The 12,306-nt window shown below is 35.6% G+C and overlaps 2 protein-coding genes across 3 annotated transcripts in view; both read right to left on the bottom strand.

Annotated features, from left to right (window-relative positions):
- The window catches only part of LOC131148738 (uncharacterized), a 36,336-nt gene extending 35,981 nt beyond the window's left edge, over nt 1–355 (bottom strand). The window contains exon 1 of the mRNA XM_058098647.1: nt 247–355. Coding sequence (XP_057954630.1) covers nt 247–355 — 109 coding nt within the window. The remainder of the gene's footprint in view (nt 1–246) is intronic.
- Nucleotides 356–592: 237 nt separating this feature from the next.
- Nucleotides 593–10,914, bottom strand: LOC131153056 (iron-sulfur assembly protein IscA-like 1, mitochondrial). Of its 2 annotated transcripts, XM_058105092.1 has the most exons (3): nt 10,669–10,914; nt 5,654–5,771; nt 593–1,066 (listed from the first exon to the last, which is right to left on the bottom strand). In XM_058105092.1, the coding sequence occupies exons 1-3, from the start codon at nt 10,880–10,882 to the stop codon at nt 961–963; spliced, it is 438 nt and encodes a 145-aa protein (XP_057961075.1). In that variant the 5' UTR covers nt 10,883–10,914; the 3' UTR covers nt 593–960. The 2 variants fall into 2 exon arrangements, with proteins under 2 accessions (XP_057961075.1, XP_057961069.1); XM_058105086.1 differs by having other exon boundaries at nt 593–5,771; nt 10,669–10,887.
- Between the last annotated feature and the right edge of the window lie 1,392 nt (nt 10,915–12,306).

Here is a 12,306-nt window from a genome sequence, read left to right as displayed (position 1 = left end):
GTAATCATACTTGAGAACATAATGCTTATTCATAAAAATAAAATATTATAATAGAATAAGTTGATAATTGATAGCATAAATTTTTTCCAGTTTATATTTACTCTTTGAGGAGGAGGTTGCAATTTGCAAATCCCTTTATCCCTTTTTTCTTCACTTACATTTGCTTTTCCAATTAATCTATTTGTTTTGCTGAGCAAATGATGCATGTTTTTCAGACTCCACATTTCGACAAAATATGTGGGTGACCTTCTCCAGCATCACTGCAAAGTGCATAGTCCGCAATGACGACGTCGAGAATTGCTGCATTTACTTTTTCTTCCGCGAATCCAGAAAACACAAAAGTAAATGCAGCCATCCTGAATCATTCCCACCCTGAATTGCTATCATTGCATTTCAACATTTGCTCTTTGCAGTACATTTTTTTTCCACTGGAGCATTTCACCCTTCAAAATATGATGAGGCAGTAACCTGACTAATGCAGAGGGAACACATGATGGTCTGGCACATCATGTGGTCCTTGCCCTATATGCATGCATTGCATTTTGTCACAGCGAAGGAAGAAAGTTTATTTAAGCAGCAAAAACAGCTGGAGTAATTGCGAAAAAAAATGTATCCATTTCTTCACTTTCATAGGAACAGCAGTTTTTGAAATGTTGCAGACTACAAAGGCGCCAGGAAATCTTACAAATTAGATAGATCTCAAACAAATATGTTAATCACGTATAACAAATATTTGCGACATTCACGTACATACCATATCAACATCTACTTTAGACAAGAAACATGATCTTGAAGATCAATGACGGTGCTATGTATCAATGTGAAAGCTCAAAGGACATGACTAAGCTCCATTTGTTTTCTATCTTATCGGGTTCAGTCAGCTAATCAATTGTGTTCTGCTTGGTCAGCCAATTGGATAAATAAAGAATCTTGTGATTCATCACTGGTACAGCACAATTCTTAACTACCTCCACGTTTAGCAGCTCCAGTACTTTCTGTTGTCATGAAAGATTCACCACAACCACACTGCCCTTGGGAGTTTGGATTGATAAATATGAACTCAGATCTGCAAATGTCAGGCGGCAAGACTGTTAAAATGTGCGTATCATCTGGAGCTAGTAACTTCAAGATTACATAGGCCTAACAATAATTTTGAAGTGGCAAGAGGCAAACAGACAAATACACAATACAAACCAAAGCTACTTAGAGTTTAACAGCTCAATGGCAGGGTGCAGATTCTCAAGGTTTGCATGTTCTTCTGTCTCCTCAATGCTACAACATCTTGCTTCTGCCTGTTGCACCACCACCTCTTCACTTCCCAGGAACAGGCTGTCAAGTTTCTCAATGCCATAGCCTCCACTTATTTCCTTAGATTGGGGGCACGGTTGAGAGAGAAAAGCAGGGGGAGGTCCAAAAAATAAATAAATAAATAAATAGCCCCTCCCTCTTACTTCCCATTATGCAGCCAAAGCCCAGGGCAGGGATGTAAAAATTCACATGATTTAACAAGTATAATTTAGACCAGCAGATTCTCTTGCTCACATACATGGAGTCCTATGCAATTGTCAGAAAACAATGAGCTGGCAGTTGTCAGAATAATAGCAGTGGTGGCATCAACAACTGATGAAGTAGTTGGAAGTAAACAGCAGCGTTGGTAGTGGTCTGGAGATCATGGTTAAATGCAATGGTTTTAGCAGCGGCAGCAATAACAAAGGCAATTTTGTAAATTGCACATTTGTGAAGGTGGCAGGGGGAGAAGGCAACTCTTGGTACCGTGGTGGCAGCAGGGCAATGATATTTGACTATATAAGCATTCTTTGTCATAACAATGCTAACTTAGTAAACCATGGTGGTAGCGAGTAGTAAGGCAACAATGACGCAGTGGACATTGTGAGGGTAATGGAATGGAGGTGGTAATTGTGGCAGCTGCAATTGGATGACTAACAGCTGCAACAACAGTTCGGCAGTTTATTATGTACTGAGCAAATTGATAGAATTGTGGTGGTGATGTGGTCACAAGGGTATCTTGCAGGCAATAACAGCATTGATTTTTGTTATATGGAGCACAAGTGATGTGGTGAAAATGGTGGCATTGGAGTTGGTCATGGAATAGCCAAAGAAGCATTAACATAGACACAACATGGCTCATGGGAACACCATGACACAAATGAGTTGTGGTGGCAATTGACATGGAAGCAACATGGCTTGTTGGTACAACATGACACAAATGCGGAAAATTTTAAAGTAGTTCAAAACTAGAATACACAAAAACATATTATCACATGCATAATATACATGTGTTTGCATGCGCACAATGCACTATTTGATGCACAAATAACATAAAATACATTCCTTCTCCAAAAACTAAATTATCCATTCCTTCTCAAAAACCCTCCCTCTACAGGCTTCCCCCCCCCCCCCCCCCCCTATTGAGCCCACTTTGATCAATTTGGTTTTCAAAATATACAATCCAGTTGGTTCAGTTTTTTCTCCAAATTAATATGTTGGATATTTGTTCAATTTCATATAGAAGATCAGTTCGGTTTGAGTTTCTCCTATGCAAAATTGAAAAAAAAAAAAAAAATGATTCTTCATTTTTCCTACCCGAACCAATGGATTGCACAATCCTAGTGGAGAGGTTGGGACTTTTGTAGTGAATGTCTTGGGTTCAAATTCTAAAAGGGTTAAAAGGAGTACAACATAGAAGATGACCTACCTCATGTTATGAACTTTAAACTAATTTAGTTGTTGTTGTTCATACATTTATTACGATATAACAATCTATATTTATAATGATAACATTATTATTATTACTAGCTCTGGCACCCACTGTATGCGTGCTCCACGGCTCCCTATTTCTTTTTTAATTTTAAAAGAACTGTAAAGAAAATATGTGTAAAATTATGAGGCACTCACTGCGAGCATGCTCCACAGCTTAATCTTTTAAAAATGGATTGATCTTTTAAAATTAAGTTGAAGGTACTGCTAATTTGATTAGAGGGCTTTTGGGTAGTTATACAGAAATTATGAGGCAATTATAGGGTTTTTTGGCATTAACAAAACCAGGTCAAATATGGAGAAAATGAGCAAAGAGTTTAAGGGTATTCTAATTTCAATAGGAGAGTACCAGGAGGTCATAAGGCTGTTTTGGGCTTTCAAAAATACAGCCTTTTGGAGAATCCCTTCTCTAGTATATTATATTATTATTTTGTTGTTGTTGTTATTGTTTATTATTGTTATTATTTTTTATTTTTATATAATAATAAAAATTATTATTTCACTATTAATATTATTGTAATTATTATTGTTGTTGTTGTTGTTGTAGTACTTGCTGTTGCTGTTAGTATAATCATTATTATTTCTATAATTATTATTTTTTAATGTTGTTGTTGTTCCAATTATGTTTTTATTGTTATTTCAATTATTTTTATAATAATAATTATTCTTACAACTATTATTGTGTTGTTCTTATTGTTGTTGTTGCTGTTGTTATTTATTGAGGGTTATGAGTATCTTTGAGAAAAAAATGGAGTTAGAAACAGAACTATGATTCCCACAGGAGGAAACAACATTCAATTAAATGGGGAAATCAGCATTCTGGCCAAATGGAATGTGATTCCATCCTCATTTATGCAAACCAAACATAGGAGTGAGAATCGGGGCCAGATTTTTTATTCCATACCAGCTTTAATTCCGTGAACCAAAGGAAGGATGCATTTTTGAAAGGGAGTTAAATGATAGGGAGTTAGAGGAGCTGTCTTCTTTGCTCTTCGCTCATTGTGTTGGATGGTCATCATACCTTGGAGTGATGGTAGAATTTTGGAGTCTAGATTCACTGGGGAATTCTTTGTGTATATCTTTCTTTTCTGCCCTAGTTAGGGCTGACGTTTCTTTCCTCTTTATCAGGCCATATAGGATGCTAAAGTTACTACAATGAAGGCATTTGCTAAGTTGGTAGCCCTTAATGAAGTTTAACACCAAAAATATGCACAGAATAGGATGCCTTCTGAAGCTTTGGAGTTCTTGGTGAATTGTGGGTACATTTGAGGTTGGTTGAGAAGCTCAAGTATTTCTTTTGTTGGTTTTGGGAAGGTAAAGATGCTGTGGGTGGCATCCTCTTCGTGCCGTATTATGGGGAATTTGGCTGGGAAGAAATGCTAGAATTTTTTCCTAGAAAGAGATTGCCAATGGATCCTCTTTGGGATGGGATATGGTATTTGGCTTCTCCTTGGGCTTGTACTGCAGGCTGTTTTAAGGGCTGCTGCTTTCAGGATGTTAACTAAGACTAAGGTGGCATTATTAAGTTAATGCTAAGTTTTCTTTTTTTTCTTTTTTTTTGTCTTTTTTTCATGCTTGAGGATTTCTTGTCTCTTTCTTCATATCTGTTTCTCCTTGCTCAGTTTAATAAAGCTTATTTTTCCATCAATATATATATACACAAACACACACGTGCACATATTCAACAGGTTTCAAAATCCATGGACAATCGACGGAATTCAAAGGTCAACATCCCAAAATGATTTTCATGCCCAATTATCAACCACAGATAAGGAACTCATTAGCTTCCAATTCAGACACAGGCAGATTGCACCACAAAATTGAAAACATACACAGTGAAAAACACGAGACAGAAAATTGAAATGATACACTTAATGCTGAAAATGACATGGCAAGTGGGACAAAGATACCACAGATACTTTATACTTTTCTATAACTCCTTCCTAAATAAAGAGAGAGCTTGAGACCAAATTTCATCAACACTAAATCCTAATTATAAATGAACAACACTCATGACAGGCTGACAATGCAGCACAAATGAAAAAAGCAACACTCAAGTGTACAAGACTCTCAAACCATATCGGAGGTCCAAGGTGGGCATTATGTGCACAGTATTAACTCCACTTTTGGAGCGGCTGTTTCTATTACAACACCTGTAACTTTTATGCTCGAGTGTAACAAACTTACAGATGAATTGTTCTTGAAAATGCCTCAGAGCGAAAAAAACAATAAAATTTCATTCAAAAGACCTTTTTCCTCTCTTCAGGCATACTACATTTTTAAATAAAATCAAACAAAAGACTGAAGTTCAACACATTCCAAATTGTAGTCAAATCCAATCCTCACCTTAAAACAAAACCTCTTTAAGCATTCTTAAACCGAGTCTCAACCAATAATGAAATTATCATTCTCATTTTGTACAAGTGTATAACACATAGTGCTTCATGCAATATACACTTTCATACATATTGCTTAAGCAAACATGCATCTTTGTGTGCAGGTGTAATTATAATCTTAATTATAATTTTCCCACTCTCCATCTTTTCCTCCTTTTTTATATTACTAAGACAGTTCAACTTGTTGAGGTTTCAACACACACAAAAACAGTGTATCATCTTTTTTATTAAAAATATGCATTCTTTCCAAATTCAGAGAACATTCATTCATGTCACATTCATGTTCTAAAATTAATTTTAATACAGAAAACGTAACCAAGCCATTATATCCATGTCCAACAAATGCTAGATAGATCAAGAATTGAACATGTTAAAATTGTAGCCATAAGAAATGTGAACAGAATCTTACACATGCATGCCAATCATTACATATTACATGTAAATATATGTGTTGTGCCACTAATACTGAACAAGTATACCTGAGTTTGTCATCAACAAAATCCATCTTTGTTCCAATTACATGCATCAGGGCCTTTGGGTCAATTAGTATCTTCACACCCTTGTCCTCGACCAGCTCGTCAAACTTTCCTTTCTCATCTATCAGTTTCGTAGAAAAATAAAAAAGTGTCAGTTCCGCGTTCTCCTTATCCTAAACTGGTTCCCAAACAAAAATATTTTCTATGATCTAAACATACAAGAGTGCAAGCTTTCACAACACTTCCAGAGTTCTACCTATACATTTACATTCCATCATTCAAATGAATAGAAAGTGCTTATAAGTCAAATGATCAAGATATTGATAAAATGAAAGAAGAAAACAATAACACTTATTTTGGCGGCTGACACTTCCCAACTATATAAGCACTTCGAAGTATACAAATGAAAAACCAAAAGAAAGGAGCATCCACTGTAGAAGGAGGATATGTGCTTCTGTAATCTTCTCCAATATTCTATATCAATTTTCATCAACTCAAAGCATTTTTATTAGAATTTTGATTTTTTTTTTTTTTTTTTTTATAGAAAAAGAAAAAAAAAATCCATTAAAAAGGATAGCAAAGTACAAAGAGGATAAGAAATCCTCACTTCACAAAATGGAAAGAAAAATGAAAAGAAAAACTAAATCAAGCACAAAACAAAGAAACCAAAAGGCAAGGCTAGAAGAGCCAACCAATCCTGCTGAATATCAGAGAAAGTCGTATTACCAAACCAACAAGAAGCGGAAACCCACAATCAGGCCAAAAACACAATGTTTTCCGAACAAGATCTAAAAATGAAGCTTGATAACGAAAAATCTGATCATTTCTCTCCAACATCTCCCATCAAATTAAGACACACAAGTGACAGGACATGAATGAGTAGTGCATGATCCTCATTATTATCAATTTATCATAGCACACAACGCAAATATCATGGAAAGACTTGAAAGAGCCATGTATGGCCTACGAATCTGCAACAGATTGTTAGTGTTAGATCTATTAAGAATGGCTATTCACAGAAAAGCCTGTACCTTCAAAAGAATTTAGCTCTCCACAAACAAATAGCCAGTTAAAATGAGAGTGAAAAAATTTACATGAATAAACACCCAGAATTCTCCAACATGAACCCTAGTATCCCCTGAATAAGAGTATTTGAAAGAGGACAGAAAATGTAAGAGAGAAGAAGGATCCTCGTGTCTCCCAATCATTACAACAGAATTTGAAGCCCCAAAACACCTTCATGACATGAATAACAAGGCAAAAAGAAATATGTGCATCAGGACACAAAGGAATACAAAAAATAGAAGGAAAAGAAGCCGAAAAACACGATTCACCTAGCCATAGATACTTCCAAAAGCAAACCCTAGCTATAAAATTAGGCATCCCGCCCATTATCTTGCATGGCAAACTTACTTTTGACAAATCTATGCCATAACGAATCTATTTCTAAAGGGGACGTCATAAACACTTACCCACCAAAGCATTGTTTGTAGACATCAACTTACCAAGACCCAATCCCCACTCCTCCTCAAACCTACAGACAATCTCCCAACTCACAAGATGAACCCTCCTCTCACCAACCTCTGACCAAAGAAAATCTCTCATAATCTACTCTAACCTATTAGCAACCCCAACTCAAATCTTAAACAAGGATAGAAAATATAGTGAATTGCTTGGATTGAAGAAATACGACCACTCAAGGGAGAAAAGAAGCAAAACCTACCACCCATCAAGCCGCTCAGGGACTTTAGCAATGACTAGATCCCAAAACCCCCCAATTCTAGGATTACCCCACTAAAGGAACTCTTAATACGCCAAAGGCTGCTGCAGAACCCCAAACCTACATTAGAAGCAATATTTGAAGTCACCACTAGACCAAGAATTGCAAGCTGCAGCCAAACCACAATTAGCTAAATTAACCTCATGACCAAACGCTAGCTCAAAAACTTAAATTGCAGCCAAACCACACTTGGCAACTTAGAACTTTGAATATATAATTTGCTGCTAATATTTCACAAATTCTGCATCAAATTTAATTATGGTTGTGACTTACACTATCATCCAAGTTCAACCATGAACAATGCTTTTGGCATATGTTGTTCATCAATGAAGGAAAAAAAAAATGCCAAAAGCACCAGGGCTGAGGACAAAAAAGTACACTGCTCCATGCTGTCACACTGATGCAGTCATTCTTTGGTGGAGTTACATAGGACACAACCTCTTCTTGTGTCCCTCAGTTCCAACCTGACAGATTATCTTGTTTGATTGTTCACCTATTTGAGAAGCCATCAATAATTAAACCAAATATATCCCAGACCTTAAGAAATGTCTCAGATAGGGCTGCAAATAAGCCGAACCACTTGTGAGCTACTCGGTGCTCGACTCGATAATGGCGCACTCGAACTCATTTATTAAGTTAAACAAGCTGAACTCAAGCTCAACTTTCAAGCTCGTCAACTAAATGAGCCAAGCTCCAGCTGGTTCATACTCGATTTGTTAGGCTCACGAGCTGGTTCATTTACTAATTTGTTAGTAACTTGTAAACTAACTTGATGTTAGGCTTGTGAATTAGCTTGATATAAGGCTCGTGAACTAACTCGATATTAGGCTCGTGAAAAAACTCAATATTAATCACATTAATATTTAATTTTAATTTTTTTAATTTAAAATATATTTTTATCAAATTATATTTATTCGTCATCAATTAATTTAATTAGCTTAGTGGTTTGGTTCGTTTATCAGTTTGAAACGAGCTTCTGTTGAGTCAAATTTAGAGCTCGATTTGTTTACATGTGAAATGAGCTTTAGTTAAGTGGAGCTCGTGCTGAGCTCAAGTTATACATATGCTAATCGAGTCGAACTCAAATGGAAAACTTTGAGCTCGAGCTCACTTATAAATAAACAAGCCGAGCTCGAGCTTGCCGCAGTTCAGCTCGACTTGGCTCGTTTGTAGCCCTAGTCTCAGACTGCCTAGGGAATAACTGAAGATGAATCATAGAGTACCCTCAAAACACTTAAGAAGATTAATCTTGGCCTTCTAACTAGGCCAATATCATACATAAAACTAGATAAGGCTACTCAAGGAGGCAGTGATTCCACCTAGAAAGGAAGGAAGGCAATATTAAGGACCAAAAAAATGGTAGAATGGGACTGCAAAAAGAGAGGACAAAATAAGATAGCATAAGGTTTCGTTTGCAAAATCTATGCTTTTTAGGCTTCAAGATTTTTAATATAAAATGGGGAAAGAGGAAGTCCAGGACTCACAAGGATTTCAAATTCCTAATGGAGATGCTGAGTTTGAGATTAAAAAAATAAATAAATAAAATAAAATTTAAGTGTCTCAATTCTAAAGGGAAACTGTTAATCATGGGATCATGATCTCCTGCCTCATCTACTGACTTCCTATTTGGGTGGAAATAGTTCAACTCCCCTTAAGAAAGGTTTTGTGCTTGTGGGATTATTTTACCCATCAAAAAAAGAACAAGATAGAAACTGTTAATTCAAGCAAATCCTTTATTTCAGTTCCATCATTTCCAAATTAACAAATGTGTGCAAATGATGAATATCATGAGTCTATGATAACATCAAAACTTCTACAAAATTCCCTTTTGTTTCCCCTATTTGAACATTTTTTTTCGTGCCCATACTTAAGGCCTCCACCACACAATTGCCTAGGCCTCATTTTCCTCATATGCCTTTCTTTCTTTCCCTATTCTAAAACATTTTTGGCCAAGGTACCCATGCCCTTTTTCACCCACAATAAATTTAAAAAGTAACATGCTGCATGATTCTTATGCAAAAACAAAATCTAAGAAGGATTAGATACAGCAATAACACCCCCCCCCCCCAAAAAAAAAAAAAAAACAAAGAGGATGTTTCTGCTTCTCTCTCACATAAATGTGAAGTCCATAACTCTTTAATAAAAACTAAACACAGTAATTTTGTAAAAACTTCCAACTCATCTGATTCTAGGAAAAATCAAAGGACCACCAGCCAGCTGATGTAGAACCAAGGAGGCGGAGTAGGAGAGAAAAGGTAGGAAAATAACACACCTGAAACTTCCAATTCAACTTTACCAAGCTAGTTTGCACTACAGCATTCTAGTTTATAGGAAAGATTAAAAACAAAGCAAGCCCCTAAGGCCCGCCTATTTACAAATCCTCCCTGCATGCACAGAACCCTAACTAATAATTAAACTTAACATAATGCCTTTAGAATCCAAAAGCTTTTGACCCTGTTCTTTGGAGTAGGGTAAAAGTAGACCCTCCAATGGCCAGCTGCCCACTCTACATCACCAGTCCCCCAGCACTGCACCGCACCTATTGCTACCGCAGCACTCAAATGCAGGCAGCAGCACAAAAACATCTTCATTTTACTTTAAAATCAATTCTATCATGCACATGCATATTTCAAGTGCCTTGCCCAACAATTTCATTGCAATAAACACACATATAGACAATTATGGAGGCACAATCAGTTGTGTCATGGAAATTATTATTAAGCTTAATATATCTTTATACGCAAACGGAATCTTGTAGCCTGAAATTTTCCTGAGAAGAAAAAAAATGAATTTAGGGGTGAGGAGATATTATTTTCCGAGCACAAATTGGATGGACACGACAAAATCCCACGAACGTTAGAACAAAAAATGTTCATCGGCATATGAGGAACCAAATTCTACCTTTAATCCTCGAGAAAACATACGGAAAAGAAAAAAGGAAATTAAGGTTTTTCATCTCACATGTCAGACAGTTTGAGACCTGAGACTTGAGAAAATCGAAACTCCTTACCTCGAGCGATTCAAGCTGTTCTTTTATTCAAATTCAAAACAGAAAAGGCATAACATTCAAATTTTCGTTTCCTCTCAATCAAATTTTCATACAGCAGATGTTACCCTAAAATTTCCTCTCGCCCAAAAGATTTCTCGAATTTACAAACAAACATCATTGCGTCGAATCAGTTAAGAACCAAAGAACGAATTATACATATTGAGATAGGTGAAGGGGAAGAAGTACAACCTGCGTAGTTGAGGGTGTAGGACAAGCCGTTGCAGCCGCGAGCCTTGACGCCGAGCTTGAGGAAGGAGCGTTGGCGCTGCTCCAGGAGATGCCGTATTCTAACGGCGGCGCCGTCTGTCAACGTCAGGGCTTGACGCCGGACGGCCGGCCCGACCTTCTCTACTGCGGCAGCCAGAAATGACGAAGCCATTGTCGTCGTCCAATTCTGGTGCATTAATTAATAAGTTTATATGGCTCCACTTTTCTGGAGGGCTAATCTGGTCATTTCACTAGATAGTCGGTGGATGGGCCAATGGACACGTTGTAGCACAAGTGTGCTGAGCACGCGACTACGTGGGATAGCCAGCTCATCGTCGTAGCTGGAGTTCTTTACCGACGGGAAGTTCTTGCCACCAAAACATGGCGGACGCACGTGACAAAAGAGAAGGGAAAAAGTCAATTTATTTCAACAAATTATGTGAATATTCCACATCCCTTACAAATTTTTCTTGGAATACTTTTTTCGTGAGGAATAGTAAATATAAAATTCCTTGTTAAAAGTAATTTTTAAAAGGGACTTTGATTAATTAATACTTTAAATATAGGAGCTATAATTTTGTTTTCTTTTTCAAAAACTATTGTAAATAGTCAAATTTTTAAAATTTATTAACCCTTCATGCATGCTCAACATGAGAATTTTTTAAAAAAAATAATAATAATTTCTCACAAAAGCTACAATCAAAAAATAAAATTTTAATTTGACATAAATTAATTAATTTTTAATAAAAATATTATACTCTATGAACTATATTAACCTTAAGTTCAACACACTATTCATGCGACACGTAACATTTTTAAGAGGTAATTATAACTTTGATTCACAAAATGAGTACAACAATATAGGTGCAATAAGCAAGATTGATTCATCTGAGTGAATCTTGTATAGATCAAGATTATATTTTATAAATAGAGAGAGAGAGAGAGTATAAAAGTATGTGAATATTATTTCATATATTTTTTAAATAACAAAGAATAGCATACATGCAAATAGGTACAATATTTAAGACTCAAATTATATTCGGTTCGAGAAATAAGTTTTCTTTAAAATAAGATGGAATATAATATATATATATATATATATATATATATATATAACTAAAGATTAAAGCTATCTTTTTATATTCTTTATTATTTCACCCAATATATATATAATAAGAAAGTAATTGAAATTCTTATAATAAAATATTTATCTGTATTCCTCGTTTGTATATATGGATTTCTAAAAATTAAATTTTATGAGATACATCTATTTTTAAATAATCATTTACCTTCAAATAATACTACTTTTTTAATTCTTTGCAAGCTAATACTATTTACCCTACTTCACTTTATAAAAATGTAACATGAGACCATCCACTTGAAGTGGTTTTTGAAAACTCATTTATTAGCTGCACATGTGTATTAAATGCCTTATAAAATTCAAAACGTGTAAGGTGCATGAGCCCAACTAATTAATGGGCAACTGTCAAACAGTTATGAATAATTAACCCTCTCTCTCCTTCCAACTAATCATACTCTTCCTCTTTAACACCAAATAACTACTTCTACATCAATACAAATATAATCGCTAATACAAATTAGAGATGACAAAACAAATTA

The sequence above is a fragment of the Malania oleifera genome, chromosome 1, assembly GCF_029873635.1.
Source record: "Malania oleifera isolate guangnan ecotype guangnan chromosome 1, ASM2987363v1, whole genome shotgun sequence".
Classification (NCBI taxonomy): Eukaryota; Viridiplantae; Streptophyta; class Magnoliopsida; order Santalales; family Ximeniaceae; genus Malania; species Malania oleifera.
This window is presented reverse-complemented; position numbering and strand designations above follow the sequence as displayed.